Source organism: Nelumbo lutea, chromosome 2 (genome assembly GCF_056320005.1).
Source record: "Nelumbo lutea isolate HS-2025 chromosome 2, American lotus-T2T, whole genome shotgun sequence".
NCBI classification, from domain to species: Eukaryota; Viridiplantae; Streptophyta; class Magnoliopsida; order Proteales; family Nelumbonaceae; genus Nelumbo; species Nelumbo lutea.
The window spans coordinates 22741166-22762891 of record NC_142685.1 but is presented as its reverse complement, the minus strand read 5'-3'; the positions used below and the strand labels follow the sequence as shown (position 1 = coordinate 22762891).

General features: G+C 37.0%; 1 protein-coding gene across 1 annotated transcript; it reads right to left on the bottom strand.

Annotated features, from left to right (window-relative positions):
* Positions 1 to 2709: 2709 nt before the first annotated feature.
* Positions 2710 to 10561, bottom strand: LOC148869158 (subtilisin-like protease SBT6.1). The gene is made up of 10 exons (XM_088973140.1): positions 9687 to 10561; positions 9407 to 9535; positions 9016 to 9168; positions 7664 to 7780; positions 7200 to 7384; positions 6058 to 6321; positions 4893 to 5964; positions 3602 to 4126; positions 3402 to 3462; positions 2710 to 3322 (listed from the first exon to the last, which is right to left on the bottom strand). The coding sequence occupies exons 1-10, from the start codon at positions 10344 to 10346 to the stop codon at positions 3225 to 3227; spliced, it is 3264 nt and encodes a 1087-aa protein (XP_088829266.1). The 5' UTR covers positions 10347 to 10561; the 3' UTR covers positions 2710 to 3224.
* Positions 10562 to 21726: the final 11165 nt, after the last annotated feature.

Below are 21726 nucleotides of genomic sequence, written 5' to 3'. Positions count from 1 at the left end.
AAACTAATAAGTGCCAATTAGCTTGCTGTATTGTTTCTATTACTATTTTTATTAAAAAAATAAAAACTTGTCAAGACTTCACCAAGGCGGGAGCCTTGGAGGGGTTGGGGTTAGGGTTTTGGGAAGGGTTGCCCAAGGTTCAAAACTTCAATACGATATGCCCCATAGGAGTCATATCGGGGTGTGACCAAGGTTCAAAATGTCACAACGTATCGGTCTGTATCAACTAATATGTATTGTTCCGACAAGAACTCGATATGTGGAACGTGTATAAATCATTCGTTTCGTTTCTTTTCGTACATATCGAACTGTTTTGGATCTGTATTGGCCGATATGGGCCCGAAACAGTCTGATCTAGTTCGGATCTGTATCGTTATTCATCAATCCATATTTAATATCGAAGCTCTCATTAATGTCGTTTATTTAAGTTTAATTTCTCTTTCATTAATTAGCCAATTACTCCAAGGCAAATTTAAATTTAAATTTGAAGTTTAGCGCCTAATTCAAATTCTCTCATTCCTTTAATTTCATTTTGTTAGTGTAAAAAACTCAAATTTTAGCTATAACAAGATTCAAACCTTGGGCACTTGATTTTAAGTTTTAACAACCACAAGTTCGCCTATGAGCCACACATATTTGCTTGCTATGATTATATGTATTTTTTATTTTAAGTAAATTCACTTTTCTTAATGAGTGACAAGTTTTTATTAATAAATGTTAGAATTAATTATTAAAATTTATATACTAATAAATATTAAGATTAATTATATTGGTTTTTGTAAATTGACATTCATGTTTTAGTTTTTTTTTTTTTTACGTTTTAGTTATTCCATCATTTTTTCAATGGTTACTAATTGTGTCTCGATATGTCACACTTTATATAAACCATTAAATTGTGATTTGTTACATTTAAATGACTTATTTACAATCATATAAAATTTGTAAATATAGTTAGTAATATATTTTTTAAGATTTATTTGAATTTTTTACCATATTTATGCATCTCTTGATTTTTCATTCGTATCCATACATATCCAAAGTGTATCCTAATATATCTATTAAAATTATCTTTCTGATACACCTTGGGTTTCCAATACTTTAAACCTTGGGTGTGACTTAGTTCGCTATCGATATTTTGAACCTTGGGGCTGCCCCCTGTTCACTCTCATAGCGTTGTTCAACCATTTACCTAGAAAAGAAAGAGAAAAAACGTGCATGGGCTTATACAATCGGCAACAGGTTTGAACTAGTCAACGAGTCATTTAGGCTGTTGAGCTTACATATCGTGGGGAACAATCGAATGATTGCCGATCATCACAAGTATCAAAAAAATGCAAAGGTGGTGGTTGAAATGATGACTTTACGCATCGTAGCTAAAGGTGTAACTCGGGCCGTGCTTCCCGCGGCCCGGCACGGACTTGACTGGCTTGGCACGTTGGTTCGTCGGCCATGCCAGCCTGACATGATCATGTGGGTTGTATCGGCCTGAGGTTTTAGGTTTACAAGCTGGCACGGCACGGTCCAATCCGTAATCCGGCCCAGCATGGCTCGCGGCACAACCCACATATTATTTATATATATTATATATATTTATATAATATTATAATTATATTATAATATATAATATATTAATAAAATAAATAATTTTTTATTTTATTATACTAATTTATTTAATTATTGTATATATAAGTAATTGTATACATAAAATTCATATAAAATTAAAATTTTAAGTTTTTGTCAATTTTTTTTAAATAAATAACTTTGGCCCGATGCACGGCCCAACTTAACCTAAGGCTTAGCCCATAGGCCAACACGGCACGACCCCCAAAATTTTCACCGGGGAAGGCAGCACAGCCCATAACGACCTGCGGGCCGGCACAACACAGCCCACACTTTGTGCAGGCCACCCACGGGCCATGCCATACACCTCTAATCATAGCACACATTGAGTGCATTTTTTTAAGAGAAAAGCTAATTTTATTAAGACAGTTTCTTCCTTTTTTTTTTTGGAAAATAAGATAGATTCTGAACACACATATTACCCTGACCTTGAGGACCATCAAAATATATATATCCCTACTCCCTTTACATTGCCCATTTACATACGTCACAAGCGATCAAAATGAACTAACATATTAACAACTGATCATAGATAATTTTCTGAGACCACAAGCACTTCAGCCACCGGTGCAGCATAGAAAAACTCAAATAATTTCTAAAGATTATATCAATAACACTAGGTATAAGTTTTCAATGAAAATAAGTCATATAATACATAGTTTAATGATTTACATGAAGTGTGAACCATGACACAATTGGTAAATTTGTTGTTTCAACGATTAGAGTGTAGTGTAGTCAGTAGCGGTGAATTTGTTGTCTTTCAACATACATATCCAGGTTAAAATCTTGTGATTTTTATACCAGAAAACTGTGTAATGATATTAAAGAGAATTTAATAATATGCCATATATCCGTAACCTCAAAGACCAAGGCCCGTTGATAAAAGGGAACAAAAGTATCAGCTTAGCGCCGCAGCCTGCTGGTGGTCTAGCAGACCTGTTCATGGGCCAGGCTCGGGCTTGGCCCTTGCCAATATTTGAATGGCCCAGCCCGAAACCTGTGCCCGACAAAGTGTAACTTCAGGCCCAAAGCCCAGCCCGTGAATGACTGTGGCAAAAACCTGGGATTGGAGAGGGGGAGAGAGAGAGAGAGAACAAAAGCTGTGCTATTATAAAAGGAAAAAAATTCTCGTATTTATAATGCAATGAAGAATTAAGCTGATAATAGCTCAATTAGCAAGGATGGTATACATGTAAATCCCTGTTGGGTGGCTCTTTTCTGCTTCCCTTTTTAATCAGGAGCGGTGAATGTTTTCCTGTTCTGTTGGAGCTTCTGGCGATACATGTTGAAACCTGCATGCTTTTAGAATTGCAGGGCAGCAGAAATAATGACGTTGGCGTCCTCCAGGAATTTGGTGAAAAGTTCTTTTTTGTTAGCTTCTGATTGGCAGTTCACTTTTCTGTTGCAGGTGGGATCAGGATTGATGACTTCATTACTTCGAGAAAAATCTATGCCATTGCATCACAACTCAAAAAGATGAGCTACAGGGCTATAGCAGTACAAAATCAATTTCTTGGGCAGAGCTGCCGCAGAAACCTCTAGGTTGAATGGTGAAAGAACTAGCCAATACCATCTAGCCATTCTATCCCACAAAAAGATTGGAATTAAACATTCATGGAACGTCCAGAGACGGAGCTCGATCCTTTCCTCCTTCGCCTTCGCTTTTGGCGAATTCGCCAAAAGCTCAGAAGCAACAGGAGACCTAAAAAACAGTTGGCCTGAAATTAGTACATCAAGCATAAGATTCCAGAAATTTGTAGGCGTTTTAGTAGTCTACTCACCAGAAATAGCGACAATAGCTGGTACCATCCATTGACTTGCAGCTATCAGTGGAGTGTCAGGCTAAAACACATACCAGACAAAAGGATAAAATTTCAGCCACATGTAGCATTGCATGAACCCAAGGCAGGCTAAATAACCTATAGAAATTGTTGACAAAAGTAAAAAAAATATGCTTGTGACCACATTTCGAACTCCATACCTCCTCTCTGCTGAGCAAACCCAAGAAATCTATCCCTTTGCCATATAGGTTTCCAACAGTGCTGGCAGAAGAGTGTTCATCCTTCTTCCCATGCAATTTGGTCTGGTCTGAAGTGAAGCTCATGGTTGAATTCAAACCTCCCCCTAAATTCATGGTAGGATATCCAGGCAATCTTCTGTTCCTCCCACTTACCTGTAAACCATAGCCCTTTGTTCCCCATACTTCAAATCTGGAGTCGCTCCTGCAGATTAATTCTTTGCCTTTAACAGCAGAATAAGTAGAGAAGTTGACATCAGTTCTGCGAGATGGTAATTGCTTATCATCCTCGTACAGTGGAACATCCTTTCTGGCTGAATCTGAGAAAAGCACAGGATCTTTGATATTCATGCTAGTGAAATCCAATATTTTTCTCAGGAGCCAATAGCAGTTGGTCACCATGTGACTACTGTCCAGACAGTTAGAATCACCATAAACTGCAATACGACCCCTGCCCATGTCCACAAGTCCCAAAATGGAGGAATCTTCCTGCATTTACTGATAGATATTAGAGATTTGTCTTGTATAACCCAAGAAAAATATTGGAAAAGAAATGCAGATGCCACTTTTTTTTGCTTGATAGAGATGCAGAAACAACTCCAGATGCATTACAGGGGTTCTCAATTTACAAATTGGAAATTTAGAATTCAAGCCACCATTGGTCCTAATAACATGTATACATCAGTAGATACATAGTAGAGATGTCATAGGATTGAGGCCTTCGTTTTTTGGATTCTGAAGGGGAGGAAAATCGGGCAATGGGGTTGTGGTTCCCATTGACCGCTTTTTCCATGTTTGTTTTTCACATTCATGTAGGGAACATGGAAAAATAGGTATACCCATCTCCCAGGTGGGTAAATAACTTTCCCACCTGGGGGAAAGGTTGACAAAACATGTCGGGAAAACTTTACCTGAGAAGCAAACGAACACAGGTAAGTTCACTTACCTGGGTAAGTATTTCCCAGATAACACTTACCCAGGTAAATAGCTTTCCAAAAAACAAACAGGGCTTGAAACCCAACTAGGGAAAACAAACAAATTTACCATATGCTGTTGGGCAGATAGAACCATTAACTTGATGGCAAATGTTTCAGAGCGAAATTTTAGTGCATCATCAAAATCTTCCAACTGCTTTACTTAAGTGGTGATATTCAGTTTTTGCTCTTAAAGGGCCATTTCTTTCATCAGAGAAAGAATAATCTTTTAGAATTTAAAATTAATAAGAAGATTAACCGAACAAAATATATCTATTCACCTTTGTCATGCCAGAAGCCTGTAATATGTTCTGAGTGGCACCACTCTCTGAACTATCCAAGAAGGGGAAACTGTGAACGTAACCACCTGCAGGAAATTTCACTATATCTGTTCCAGATGCATAGCGGCTCTGCTCACCATTGAGAGAAAAGTCACCATTCAGAATCTTATCTCCAAAAGCAATGCCAAATGGTTCCAAAAGATCATTCAATGCTGGGATATTTGCACCCCCAGTAACTGGAGTCCACCAGCTTCGTGTGTTATCATCAAAAAATCTCATTTTCACCATCGTGTCAACATTGTACCACTCAGCAAACACAGCCAGTCCTAAACCATTATTGATAACATCATCCCTCAGCTTCTCCACTTCTTCTTCAAAGTATTCATCCTCAAGGTCCACCATCATAAGTGTCCCATACTGCTGGGCATCAAAGCATGTGAGGGGCGAGCCAAGTGTCTCCACGTAATACCCAGCATCTCTCAGCATGTTGAACATAATGTGGAAGTTTGTGTGCAGGTGGTCTCCATGCCAGTCAAGAATGTCATTACGAACATCCAAAGAATCTCTTGGGATATAACCAGGTGGGTATTTGATGCTGTGAAACTGATCCCACAGAATCCTATTTGATCTTGGAGGAGTTGGGACCACTTTTAGCTTCAACTGAAGCACACAAGTAGTTCGCCTTGGGTTTTTTTCTCCGTGAGGTGGTGGACTGTATACAGTAACAGTAACATTGCCTTCAATTATTCCTGAAAACTGAGCACCTTCTTCCCTGATTTGCATGTGGAGTGCCAGATAACCGGTCCAAGGCCAGATGACTTCTGAGTAGGTAAAGTGAATATTTAGCAGATTGCCCACTTCATCTGAAGGATGCCATGAGGGCGGGGCTTCTACATAGCCAATTACACCCATCCCATTCAAAATGGTGGCATTGAAGATTACAGGCATGGCACCTGCATAGAGTGGCTGGCGGCAAAAGGGCCAGGAGTAAGGACAGTCTGTATAGTCAAGAACACTAGGGAAGATGCTTGCCCGAGGTTGATAGTTTATCAGGATTTCATACGACTCCAAGCTGACAAATATTAAGAGAATCAGTCAAGGACTTCATTTTCAAGAAAGAAAATGAACAATGAAAGGAGATGTCTTCATAAGTTAGAAAACTCACAGGTCAACTCTACCTGCACCTTGCTCATACATATTTGGACCAGAAAGCTTTGCTGCTCCCTCCACCAGTGCTTGTTTCATGCTTGCTGGATTTAGAATGTCTTTTCGGCTGCTCTCGGGGATGACACTAACAAGCAGGCAGACCACACCAGCAACCACTGGACTTGCCACACTGGTGCCTGAAAGGCTTTTACAACCTGTGCTTATCTTGGATCCCATGATATCCCGGCCATATGCAACAATGTCTGGCTTCACGCGACCATAGCTGTTACCAAAAGTTAAACATGGTTAAAACCGTCTGTCAGAGCCAGAAAAAAAGGGAATCATTGATGCAGGGAACACCAAGAAAAGAAATAGACAGATGAGTAACAACACCAATAAATCATGTATGGTGTAACGGCATTAAATTACTTGAGCCAAAACAAAAATCAGATTCAGATTAGGAGTTAATCATCCAAAAGAAATTTGGAAAGATTAACTTAAATAATGGATGTTGAAGAAGGGAAGACTCCAATGGTCTCTAAAACATGGAAACATTACATACAAACTTACACCTTTATTGCCTTTTTTTTGGTAATTATACCTTTACCTTCATTGTACATGTTTCATATACTATTGCTTCAGCAAGTTTTTCCAGAAAAGAGGCCAATGGTCTCTAAAACATGGAAACATTACATACAAACTTACACCTTTATTGCCTTTTTTTTGGTAATTATACCTTTACCTTCATTTTACATGTTTCATATACTATTGCTTCAGCAAGTTTTTCCAAAAAAGAGGCCAATATTCTTGCAGGATAAAGGATGTGTATGGGTTCTTGGATTGGTAGACATGGACAATGAGAAGATGCAATGGCTGAAAAATATAGACCTCAATTGAAATACAGAGAAAAATATGGATGATTTTGATCTTCAATGAATATTTATCTTATGATTCAAGAGAACAAGAAATGCTGTTACAGAGAGAACAAGACATACCAGAAATTATTGATTGAATGCAGTTTAAATAAAAAGGAATATGCTCATAGTCCAAGAATCTAAACATTTACCAACCGAAACCATTGAGAAGTAGTAATAAATCTAACTAAGATAATTGTGAGAGAAGGGAAAAGGCAACACGTAAAAGAAAAAGAAGATTCCTTACCCATGAGGAATCTCCCAAGTACTCATGCCACGTGAGGAAAATGAAGCTATGTGATCATTATAATCAATGCCACCAACACCAATAACATCACTTTGATCTGCTGGGTTGTTTAGGGTCCCATACAGTGGTCCATCGTTGCCAATAGCCGAAACCATAATAATATTATTTGCTGTCAGTTCCCAGACCTGGAAAACAACTTAAAATACATGCAAGTGTTTAATGTCATCAGTTTAGATTTCAGGGTAAATAATGACTATTTTCCAAGCCACATTTAACATTAGCATTAACATTTGAGATTTTTTCTTTCATGTTTTTTAATAATGTTTTCTTTTTTTCTCAAAAGGGCGGAGCATAGTACCAATTCTTTTAGTGTATACGTGTTATATCTAGTAATAATGAATGCTAACTTATTCACACATACATCCATTGACATTTAAGATACAACATCAGCTGGAGGGAATTACCTTTTCAACAAATGGAAGATCCAAATAATCAGGCCCACCTATACTCAAATTCAGTACATCCATATTGGTTGCAATAGCATAGTTGAACGCATCAAGGAACCATGACGTGTAAGATACCTGCAATAAACTGAACAAAAACTTCTCATAATCTTGACAAAAGACTATAATATCTAAAACTCAAAATAATAAAAGAAGATCTGGTATACAAACAGTATCTATACAAAAATGAATACAACGCAGTCACTGTAAGCAAATCATCTACAGTTGTTTAGGTAAGAAATGCAGCAAATCTCATATGTCCTACTACCCAACCAATTATCTGCCTAACTCTGGTTCAATGGAACTAATGACAAAATATCAGCATTAGCTTCGGAAATAATAGTTTCTCAAGAATCCCCAGTAAAGGGAAATAGAATGGTTGTGGCCTGCTTTGCTAAATGAAGGCCACAGTCAGGCATTAAAAGCTGACCACTGCGCCTACTTGTGTGATATAGCTAAATCACTAAGTTACTGCAGTTTAGTAGATCAGCACTGTTAATATATATATATATATATATATTGAAAGGTAAAGCTTTATTAAAAACATCGCACAGATATTACATCAGCTCCCAAGCCACACTAGGCTTGGCCGGGAAAGCTGATCAGATTACAGATTACAGACTCCAAATGGAGTGTGTTCTTAACAACTTAGATACATTCAGATTCTTGAACCCAGCATTCACAGAGACCCAAGAAATTAGTTTGCTAACAGCAAAGTGAATAACACCATCTGAGTTCTCCGCTTTGCTACAGAAAATCCTATTGTTTCTTTCAGCCCAGATGGACCAAAGGACAGCAGCAGGAATAGCTTTCCACACAATCTTTCCTTTCTTCTTGAGACGGTCAGACCTTGAACATTCCAGCAGCACAGCAACTCCTTAACTGATTTCGGCATTACCCAACTCAGCCCAGCAGCAGCTCCTTAGTTTACCAGCACCTGGTGTTCATAATGGTCCCAGTTATAGTGCTCAGGAAGTTGGGATTTTCCTTCTTTTTTTTTCTCCATTAAGTTCTTTCTTGAGTTAATGTTACTTTAAAAAAGAGCCATAAAGGCTCTTCACAATTTAATAAGAGATTGAGTTCAAGAATAACTCTCCAATGCCAATGGCAACACGTCTTTATATTTTGATAAGCAGCTTAAGTAGCCATACTCCTCATGGTGCAAAATCCATGTGAGTTGTTGCTAGTAAGACTCTAACCTAGGATGAAAGTTTGATGAGATTCAAATAGATATCCCTCCATGAATAATAAAGGAGAAAGCACCAACTCATTAAGATTATTCAAATTATTTCTGAAAGAACAATGTGCGTTACCTGGGCATCAGTAAACACACGGAAAGCATAAATCTCTGTGTCAGGTGCAAATCCTAGGCATTCTGCATCTTCACCAGCAATAACTCCCGCAACAAATGTCCCATGTCCAAGGTTGTCGTTAAGAGTATCTTCATTTGTCCAGTTGGTTCTTTCCTGTAAACATGCTCCCAAAGTCCCAATTACAATGAATTTTAACTGCAGGTTCATTTCGAAAGTATAATAGAACTAAGTTACAATGCCAAAGCAAGGAAATGATTGGAAATATGATAGCCCAACAAGAAATGGTTTCATAAGTCCAGCAAAAGAATGTTTAAAAAGTATAACAGGAATAACCAGGATAACAGACAGCACAATAAGTCACAGTGGTAAAATGTCAAAAGAATAGGCACACCTTTATGTTACGAAAGTGTGGGTGGTTTGCTCGAATCCCAGTATCAAATATCGCCATTTTGACTTTAGCACCCGTATAACCTTTTGTCCAGAGTGTCTCTGCTCCAAACAATGATGTAACCTGGGATCTCTGCGACAAAGTCAAGAACCATGTAAGAATGCAACATAAAACCTCCATTCCAATTTAATTTTCCAAAAGATCGCCAGAATAAAGAGGCGGAGATAATGATAGAGAAAAATCATATTGATACTGGTAATATTCACCCATCTAAGAACATAACCTGCATCATGAGACTGCGCTTCCAGCTTATTGCAGAATTACTGAGAGCCGTATAATTTTCTCCCTCGCCGAATGACATACAAGTAAATATCTTTCCCGGACGCTTCTTCCCATCCACAAAAGCTCCAGTTCCGTCCAACTTCTTCGCAGACAAGCTCCGAGTATAGCTAAAATCAACCGAAACATCCTTCACGAGACTTAATTTCCCAAATTCCTTGACCACAGCTTCTCGAACAGAGTCCTCGATAGACACGAGGCCGAAATCGGTCGGGAACGCGGCAGCCGGATTCCTTCTCTCGATCCATCTCCACCCTCTCAATTGGATATTCTCTTCGAGGTAATTCCTATGCTCTTCAGCTCTTTTGTATTCAAGAAACCCCACAATGTAATTCCTCCTAGGAGTTTCTTCTTCGACTCGAACGTTCTCGTCGGATCTTGCAGCTTCTTCTTTGATTCTGACGCTCTCGCCGGATCTTGCTTTCGCTTGGATGAGGGTTAGGGTTTCCTCTGTTGTCTGGGAGCTCACGGTTCGATCAATGTAAGGTTGAAGCGAATGTCGAAAGTAGATGAGGATGATCGAAAATATGGCAATTACAAGGGAACGATTCAGTGACGACGAGAAGGAGGAGGAGGAGGAGGAGGATGCCCGAGGAGCGGTCATGACTTCGGTACGGTCTGTTCTGAGTTTCGATGAATTTGGCGGGAAAGCTCCAACATTGGAGGCAGAGAATTTTGCCGGTTTTGATGTTCGGGTTTCGCACGCTCGCTGCCTCTTCTTCCTCTGTCTAGGTTTCCGGTGGGAGAGTAGTCTCTAGAGGTTCTAGATTGACGACACCCGCGAGAAAGAGGTCTATTTGTAAGCTTACAAGTTACACCGGATGCAGTGGTCAAGAGATCCGGACTCTTAAAAGGCCTATAGGTACGGATTGAGTTCGGATCTACTATCAACAAACGTCCCAATACACTAATACATCCGCACATTAGGTATCATTAATCGGGATATATTCTAAATGTACGGCTGCAATGGTTGATTGGAGTTTTGTTGGGAGCGTGTATTAACAGCTGATCCGAACTCCAACACTACAGAAATAACAATCGTCTGATTTTTAAAACATGGGTGATGATCACGATTACGTGCACCGCTCTGTTGACATAGGAATAATGCGGACCGTCGAAGATCAAGAATGGCTCTTGATTGTTGGTTTCAGATTTTAGATGACACGATCCAGGGGAGAATCCATCGGGATCGGGTCTTCCGGTTGGAATCCTGCTGTTTATTTTACCACCCGTCAATAAAAGACAAATTACATACAGGCAACCCGTATTTAGCGGATAGTAGCACTTTGCCCCCTTGAACAGTTGAACTTAGTTTTATTTGTAAATTCACACCACTTGCAAACGTGCATTGAAAACATCTTCACAAGTATTGAAATGTTCCTGCTGTAAGTAAGGTTAAGCTCTACGACGAATATAACTGTTCATGCGCTAGTCCAGCCTGACCCGTTATTTTTTGGATTTAGACAAAATTTCAGGTCTATCTGTTTAGGCTTGCATTTTAAATACCAGGTTCAATTATTTTTTAGGTCAGGCTTGGGCTTTCTCAAATAAGTTCAATTAAGCCCTAGTTCAATCCAATACTATCATATATAATAAAAGCATATGCTAATGCATTAAATTATTACCAATTTAATACAATGTTAATTTATTAAATTACACCATAAATAGGACATTTTATGTGCATACTAGGCTTTGGGCTTTATATAAGGCTCGGGCTTGGGCTTAAGATCTAAGCCTGATAGTTGGACGGGGTTCAGACTCAGGCCTGAACATTTTTTGTTAGTGAAGAATTAAACCCGGCCTGGTTTGGCCCATGAACAGGTATAGTGATGATTAAATCTGGATTTGACAAACATTTAATCAATTGTTTTAGATTTCATCACTTTGTCCCTTGATACAATTGACGGGTACTATAGTAAAAGTAACATTACTAAACTGCACATTCAAGATTTTATGAACAAACAATACCCAAGTATGAGGATGATGAAAATAAACATTCTAAAGCATGAATCTTTCTCAAGGCATTCCTAGGATGAGTTTTGTTAGAAAGAATGGTGAGATAAACATGTGAGAATTATGATTAAAAAGAATCAGTAAAATCACCTCATAAAATAATATAATGGTAGTTTTGGGTTTTAGAATGTACCCGGTTTGTGTTTGTTTGATACGTAAAAAGGTAATGATTATTAGACCAAAAATGTATTTTATGACACTTAATTTTGTACTCTGAGAAGATAACATTACTGTATATGTTTTTTGGATAAAATTTTGTGTTATTTTGATAATTAACTTCTTGACCAAAGTTAAGGCATTATAGCATAAGATAGTTAGAGTATTTAATGTTGGGCCCACATTTTGCACCGATTTCAAACAAACAAGATGAATGTAAAAACGGTTTAAAATGTGAACCGTATTTGCATTCATGAACCGAAAAATGGGTAAATGTAAATACATACAAAATAATACAAAATATAAGGTATTGCACTCTACATATTTGCATTTATACTCCTTCCAAACTCAGCCTAAAGGGATATTTCTGAAGTTGATTGATGGAATCGAAAAGTTCAAGTTCAAGGGATTTGCTTCATAACAAAGTTTTGGTGGGCCTGGTGGCTACACTACTCTCTTCCACCATTAATTGGTTTCCTTCCCACACCCTTCTGTAGGGGTGTCAATTGGACTGGATTTGGTCAAATCCGGTTTAGTCCAGTGTGAGTCCATTACAAATGGACCTGGTCCAATCCAGTCCAATGAATATTTTGGATCATTTCGGACCGGTCTAGAGATTGTTCAATTTGTTCAAATTCATGTTAATTTAGAATGGTTTCAACTCAAATCTGGTCCATTGACACCCATATTCTTATCTTCTATCAATGGACTATATATTGGCTCAATCCAATATAAATTCATTATGGATGGATCAGGTCCAGTCCAATATGTCATATTGGTCCATCCAATCAATCCAAATGGATTTTGATTTGGATGAAGTCCAACCCAAATCCGGTCCATTGACACCCTGACCCTTCCATTTGTGTCTACTTTTTGACTAATGCACTTTTACGTTTTCTAGCAATAAATTTGCACTCCATAGCATTCACCAATTCAACATCTCATGTGTGAACGGATCTGCCATGCTCTAATTTGCTAATGGATCTATTTTGATTTATGAGCAGATACGAAAATCGTATTTGAAAAAAAAAAAAAAGAATCAGATCTAAAACATAATACAACAATGATAGATTATAACTAAAGCCGACTTGGAGATGTTTTCAGCCACTGCACTCTGCCAGTCTGCCTACCAAAACGAGATTGGCACATTTGTACATAAAAACCCAACCCCAATCTGTATTTTTGTGTTTGCATTATGCACACAAATAAGAAAGGAAGTTTATCGAATGGTGGAGAGAGCTATTGGGTTTGTTACGATAGGAATATAGTATGGATATAAAGGGATTACAGAAGGAAAGAACATTTGTTGTGCGAGTACTCAGGTCCTGTAAAAGCGCTATTATTACGTAAAGTAAAGAATAGGGATGTCCTAAAAAAAGGAATATGATGGATATTAGAAAATGGTAGGGGTGAGAAAAAAAACTGAAAAATCGAATTGACCAAAAAAATTGATTCAAACTGAATCGAAAAATAGGTTAACTGAAGCGGTTGGTTCGGTTTTCAATTTAGTGTTTTTAAAAAACTCAAGATATCTGTTCGGTTTTGGTTAACCAATATAGAAAATCAGTGGTTGACCAAACCGACCGATATACATATATTTTTATATATATTTATGTATATTATGTATATTTTGTATTTATTTTTTCAAAACTGAAAAATCAATCAACCAAACCGATGATTAATCAATAGGTTTCAGTTACTGGTTTTCCAAAAACCGGTACTACCAATTTGGTTATAAAATATACCCCATGGTTCGATTAACTGAATTGTGAACACCCCTAGAAAAAGACAAATTGATTATATTTCTAGGAATGAATATGGGTTGGCAATTCCCCTTTACCAATGACTTAAATACTGACCATGAAGTGTATAACCAAATGGTCAATGAATCTATACATATAACCTAAAAGTAAGAGGTCGTAGACTATTAGGGCCGATTGTTATGCGTTTATATTGATGTACTTAACCATTGGGCGACATGTCTTTAACCATATGAGGGGTAAAAACCCATCAACTAATCCCATTGACTAATGGTTTTTTGCTTTAATTTAGACAGGTCTTTAACCATGTGAGGTGTAAAAACCTATTAACTAATCCCATCAACCAATGGTTTTTGCGTAAAAACCCATCAACTAATCCCGTCGACCAATGGTTTTTTGCTTTTTAATTTAAATAGGTCTTTAACCATGTGAGGTGTAAAAACCCATCAACCATTGGGTTTTTGCTCTAATTTTTGTGTACATATTTTATAATTTTATTTCATTTATATGCGTGGAATTTGTTTTTTATTTTTTACTATGACTGCTTTAATTTTTGTGTTATGATTTAAGTCTTTTTTCTCTTTTATCAATTATGTCAATATAATTTAAACCTTAAATTACAGCAAGTTAATTATATTAATTAATTTCACTTAACTTCATCATAAGTGGTGGTTAAAAAAACTTCGGCACAGGTCATAGCCAAAAAAAAATCCTCAACACAAGTCATTTCAGCAAAGAGGAAGATGTGATTATATTAATTTTACAACTATATTATTTTGTTCTTATACTTTTTTATTATTTCCTTTATTTTTAACATTATACTAACATCCTTAAAATATCTTTTATGGTTTTTATTATTGTTTAATGTGAACAATAGAAGATGTGATTTTTTTTGTTTTTCTATTTTTGTCATTGTTAAATATTTTTAATTTAATCAAAGTGGACTTAAATCAATTAATTAAATTATATTTTTTAATATTCTTTCTAATATTACTAGTAGCTTGACTTTGATATCTTTTTATTATTTTCTATATTTTATTTTTGTTAAAGTATATTTAATTTAATCAAGTTTACTTGGATCAATTAATTAATTTATATTACACATGGATCAAAATGGGGAGGGGGTAGAAAGAGATAAAGAGGAAGCGAGCCATGGGGGGTATGTGGGACACAATGAATCGTTGGAGCCTAGTGCCAAGAGAGAAAGAAAGGGGTGTGTGGGACTTGGTGGGGCTTGGTGTTAGGGGAGAGAGAAAAGGGAGTTGTGTGGGACTTATGAGGCCTGATGTTAAAGAGATAGGGGTCGTGTGGACCTGATGGGGCCAGGTGTTAAAGAGAGGGATTGTGTGGAACTTGATGGGGCCTAGTGTTAGAGAGAGAGAGGATTGTGTGGGACCCGGTGGAGCCCAATGTCATTAGAGAGAGAAAGAAAGGGGTTATGCACTTATGCGGTACAAAATGTCATAATGGGAAGAGAAAGAGAGAGAGAGATTTAAAATGACAAATAAAAACTAGAAAGATACAATTATCAGCCGAACCTACCCAATATTTAAAAAAAAAAAAAAAAACACATAGAATATTAACATATGAGATGGGTCCTATGTGAATCATTACCTTACCTAAAAGGATAGTTTTCTCAACCCATCTCTATCTTTGTCAAAGGTAGACTATACAAACCTAACAAGAACCGTTTTTGTTGAAACTATTGAACCAATGAGCTTTAATTTCAAATAGTTGAAAGATATGTCCCGTCTCCTAACAACCACTTGATATAATTAAGTTTTTTAATATAATTAACTTAATTACTTAGATTAAATTAATGTATTTAATGAGTTTAAAAAACAATTATTATATCTAAAATTAATTAACAAAATATTTAAAAAAATACATTAAATGAATTTAATTTATTTGACATAATTCAATTATCTAAATCAATTTAACATAATTCAATCACATAAAATTAATTACTTTATTTATTTAATTTTAGGCTGTGGGTCTCATGTATTTTATTGCTATAATGGAGCGATATTATTAGTTACATAGCCTACTAAATAGCTAATGTATTAAACTGACTATTTAATTACTTTATTTATTTAATTTTAGGTTGTGGGTCTCATGTATTTTATTGCTATAATGGAGTGTTATTATTAGTTATATAGCCTACTAAATAGCTAATGTATTCAACTAAGACTATCTTCATTTTGGTTGGACAACATGTGGAACAAAATGAAAGGGGAGGGGGGGGGGGGAAGAGGGAGGGAGGGAGGGTTATGTAGGGCCTTGTGTCAAATAGAGGGGTTATGTGGGACCTGATAGAGTGATAGGGCCTGGTCTTAGCAAAGAAAGGTTGTATATGTTTTATTTTTTAAGAAATTTAAATTTTTATTTTAATGAAAATTATTTATTTTTCTTTTATTTAAAAGAATATATTATTTTTCTTTTTGTAATGACTTTCAATCTTACAAGTTACAACCCTTGAATAAAACTATTTATTTTCTATAGTAGGGGCTCTCCGCTAGTTTATTAGTAATACAAAATCGTTGGATAAGGACAAATTTTTGGAAAAATTCTATCCGGGTCTATGGGAAAAATAAGGGTGATTCCTATCCCAAGTAATGATGAGGATGACATCGTGATAGGAGTGGCAACGAGCCGAGTTTTTCACGAGCTACTTGAGCTCAGTTCGTGAAAAACTCAGTTTGGCTCGTTTCAACCGAGCTCGATCTTGAGCCTATTAGAAATCGGCTCATGAGGCTCGTAAGACGGCTCGAATATATATAGCCGAGCTCAAGCCTCATACTATTCGGCTTGGCTCGGTTTGATTCCACCCCTACATCGTGATATGGAAACCAAATAATAAAGGGACTTGTACAATTAAATCAGCCGGCAAGCGGAGGCCTCCTCGATTCAAGATGATTCAGTGGCAAGGCTAAAGTTTATGTGGGACTGGAAATCGAGCTGCCCCAAAAAAATCCAATACTTTATGTACTCGGCTTTGAGAGGAAGGATTCTTACAAAGGCTAGATTGAAAAAATTTGGGGAGTGGGAGCTCATTCAAGTTGTCCTTTCTGTGACGAGGAGGATGACATTACCATCTTTTCCTTTACCCTGTGGAAGTAAAGCAAATATGATCTACCTTAGACAATGAAATCCCAACCCCTATAATTCATGAATCTCTCATGGATTGGTGGGACCGAGTAGTTAAGTTAAGACGGAACAATAGTCCTTGGCGAGGCCTAGAGCTCATGAGCATAACTACCTAGAATATTTAGAAAAAAATAAAGAAATGATAAAACCTTCCAGTCTCCTCCTCATCACCTACTGCTAGATAAAATTAGAAATGAATTCTGAGTATAAAACAAGGCCCATAATTGGCATAATCCTTATGTTTTTGAAATCACACAAAACAGAAAGAACTACAAATAAACAAACGAACAAATAAATAGTAATAGCATGAACTAGAGATTAAAAGTATACAAAGCAAAATTACAGTAGAGAGATATTTACAAGCAATAGCAAAACTAGGGGGGGGGGGACTGTGAACTTAAAATATGATGGAGCTAGCTTACAAGTAATAGCTGAAGCAACCTGATGGTTCAGCAGTGAAACTTTAAGACAGGGAGTAAAAGGATGCAATACTAATAAAAAAAAAAGATGCTTGGGAAAGAATCAAATGAGGCTAAATAAACCAAACAATGAGGTAAAGAGTTAATATGACAATTGTATGCCGCTACCGTAATTACGAGGGGATGATGGAATAAGGTAAACAAAAGTGACGAACAAATAATTTATACAGGAATTCATATTTATACAATAAATTCTTGTATAAATCTGAATTCCAACCAACAAATGTATGGTCAATGATACGTGGAGAAAGAATAGCAAAATTTCAACAATATTAACTCCTAATCCAGACCTAAGTATTTTAATGATTTGAATCAGATTCTCCTAATATAGAAATGACCTAGTCCTATTTTTTGACGAATATTGCAAATATGAATCAACCAATTCTGCTACGCTACTCTAGTATGAACATATAAAGCCATATATATATATAGCAAAAAGAAAAGAAAAGCTAGATAGACAAGAGGTTTCAGGACTTCCCTTGATTGCAGTTCGACACAGCCAAATGAATAGTCTCTTGTTTTTTCTTTTTAATTCCTTCATAAAATGGTGTGACTGGAAGCGTTGCCAAGGTGCATTGGCGTCACGTCTAGATACGTCTCATGTTTGAGCGTCTTGGTTGACTTGGGGAAGATGGTGGGTTGTGAAGCTGATTGATCGGTTGAGGTGTTGGTTGCCCCAATGGAGTGAGAGAACAGTAGAGAGGTTGATGAAACTTGATTAATCCGAACTTGGACGCTGAATGCTGGTGAGGACCTTGAAGAAGCAGATGCCTTTTTTTTTTTCCAGGGCTGATTTCAGGGATTTTAAGAGGGTTGTCAAGAGACGTTGGGGAGAGGAAAGCAAGAAAAGGAAAGGGGAAGATGAGAGAGATTTTGGGAGCAAGAATGGTAAGTAAGACGGGAATTAAAATAGGAAAGAAAAAAAACAGAGGAGATACGGTGATAAATAGAGGGAGAATGAAAGGGATGAATACTAAGGGGGAGGAGAGGGAGTGACGGAGAGAAAGAGAGAGAAGAAAGGCGAAGAGGGTGAGACAAAACGGGGGAAGATGAAAGTGGGGCCCACTGGAGTCAAAGATAAAAGAAATAAAAAAAGGGGGTTCGCAACTTACATTTTGCCCCTCTTTGCCACTAGTTGTGTGTAGTGAGTGGCAAAGAACCTAAGTGATTAAATGGGGTTTCAAGTGGGAAGGTGCAACTAGAGAGAGGTTGCTCCTCTTGGATGCCCAGTGTGGAAGCACGTGGCAGCCAAGAAGAGAGAGGAGTAGGGACAAGGAGCTGCAATGATGTTAGACCTATTCTTCCTCCTATTGTTTTTTATAATTGATTTTGAATTCAAATCTAACATGATTTGATTTGAATTGGATCCATTTACAGACTTACTTGCATGCATGTGTTCAGGGAAGCAAACTTGGTTGTAGGACTATGGGTTATAGTTCAGGCATATCTGACACTAAGTTGTCCTTTATTTGCTTTTTCAATGCTTGGGGGCACAAGAGAGAGAGAGATTAATGCTTGTTGTCAAAATTTCTGAAGAAAATAAGGCTGACAATTTTGTATGCCAAGCCTTTCATAAAATCACAAGGGTCCTGAATCTATAGACATTGGCCTTGTGTGAAGACCGGAGTCCTTCAACAAAAGCACAGGGGCTCTAAAGCAGAGTTTGGGTGTGCTTAAAAATAAATGAATAAATGCTTATTTAAATAAACACTTATTTTGGGTTGGGATAACACCAATAAGCACTTATTTGTGTTTGAAAAATAAGCTTGAATAATTTATTGTTATTGATAATAATAAGCACTTATTTAAAAGGCCTTCAAATTTGGGCTTATTTTCAAGCATTTATTTCCTTTTTTTTGCCTGTCTTGGCCTGCCATGTCGTTTTGAAAATACCTATGCTACTCCTATTTTAAAATAAGTGCATTTTCGTCAAATGTTCATAAGCGCTAATAAGCACTCACAAATTAACTCTGCCTAAATTTGTAGGCACATACGCTCCCAATGTGAGGTCAGGTGTTAAATTCATGTGGGAGATGTTCATAATGCATTAATGTGTGGTTGGATGCCCATGCTTTTAGAATGTACACAAAGCTTTTGATTGTAGTACAGGATTTTTTTTTTACTTGTAATGACTCCAATGCCGAGGAAATGACTATCAAGTTAAGTTGGGAAGAGAGAGAAGGGGTTAGGCACCCTTATCTCTTTTCAATGTGGATGCCACTCTGATGATGATGATGATGAAGAGGGTAAATGGCAGATTAGTGGAGTTCATATTTTAACATCAATAAAAAAAACAAATTATGATGAAACATTATATACAAGAGTATGGGCCAGAAACATGTTGAGATTAACTACCAAAAATAAAGAAGAAAAAGGTACTAGTCAATTTTTACGTGAGAGTGGAAATTGAGCCCATTCCATACAACAGTTGAAAGGCATTAACGGTTCCTATACCATACACACACAAAAAAATATTTCTTATTCTTTTAATTCACTCCTAAGGTTAACAACTTAGCCACAAACAGAATCTGAATATTCAATAATGTTTTGTAATCTAAAAATTGTTCTAAGGTAGTGTATTAATGATCTGAAAAAAAATCACTTATTATAACGGTTGAGAGCCATTAATAGTCCAAGTAAGAGGAAAGGTGGCCAAAGTGAGGTGAATTTGGGGGTATCTGGGGGCATCTTTTAGGTCTTTTTGTGGGTTTTCAGGGTCAAAATGGTCCAAATGAAGTGAATTTGGGGGTATTTTAAGAAGAAGGGAGGGTAAGGGGGTATTTTGGATATTTTGAGGTTTTCAAGGATATTCTTGTAAAAGTCGTAAGAATGGAATATTCTCATCTAAGGGTTGGCAGATTTGAGTGGCCAAGATTACTTCTGAACAGGTTATTGTGTTACCACTATACAGCAAGGAAATTGTGTATGCCAACGATAACTTGTAAAATAGAATCTTATTTGGTTTTGAAGCTATGAATGGAGGTTTTAGATGAAATTTGGTAGAGTGGGATTTTCAAGGGGTCAAATGGGTCTAAAGAGGTTTGCATCTAGCGGATTTACGAGATCATGATTCCTAAACAATGAAAATAGCTGAAAAGGAATCTTGCTTTGATCAAGGGTTAAATGGAGGAGCATTAAGATGAAACTTGATAGGCAAGGCTTTTAGGGTAAGTAGAGTATTCTTCCTCTTATGTTCCCCTTCATATCCTCACTCATTTCTTATGTTCTTTCATTTCTTTTATTCCTCCTCTTTTCCTCTTCCACACACCATTTCTCTTCTCTACCTTTGGCCAGTTAGTTGCCATCAGTCTTTGTGTTTCGTTATTTCCTTGTTTTGTTCATAGTTTTATTCCTCTCCATGTTCTTTCTTTCGTTTATTCTCTTGTTTTTATCCTTCCCTACTACGTTCTTCATCATTTTCTTATTCTATTGCCATTGGCCATTCCTTTTCTTTTTTCTTCGTCCTCTATTTCTCCTATTCTCCCCTTCGTTACTAATCAAAGAAATGGGGCAACACTACCCCATGCAGCTCTCTCTTTATGATAGCCATGCTTTGGGCCACTACCATCCAAGCCAACATTCAAGTTTTTCAGCTATGGTGGAATGTTGGTGCGTATGGAGGCAATAGTGTTGTTGAAAATAAGGATTTCATTATCTTGAGAGAAGGAGAGACAAGATTTCAATTTTTTATATTTTAACTGATTAGCCGATAAACTAGGGGTGCAACTTGGGTGGGTTGGTCTAAGTTGAGGGTTAACCTAAGCCCAACCCTAAAAGTGCAAACATTTAGATCGAGCTTGGTCCAACCCAAGGTCAAACTGAGTTTATCGATCTAGGTTCAACCTAACATAACTTGGGTTGGGTTAGGCCAAACTTAGTCTTGTTTGGGTGGATTGGTTTGATTTGAAATAATTTATGAACATATTTTTATATAACTATCTCGGCTTTATGGCTTAAGGCTGTGTTTGGTTTGAAGGAAAAAATAAGGAAAAGAAGAAAAAGCGGTAAGGAAATTTTTATAAATCTTATATAGGTTTCCCCACCTTTTTTCCTTCAAACCAAACATAGCTTAAGAGTAGAATTGATTGAAAAATATACAAATTTTAAAAGTTCTTATACATATTTTATAGATGCATGTTTACATAGTTAGATAAAATTTTTATATAGACAAAATGCATGTATTTAACAATTTATGTATTTCTTGGGTGTATCGGGTTGGATAGGGCTAGGTTGAGTTGGGCTGGGCTCCGGCTATCTGAGGCCTCAACCCAAGTCCATTTCTGACTCAGGCCCAACCCGTGCAAAACTCAGGTTGGATCAGATCGGAGTCGGACAACCCGTTCAAATTGCATCCCTACGGTACACGAGTAATCACTTTTACTATTACCCAAAAATAAAAAAAGAGTAATCACTTTTACGTGTCGAGTTT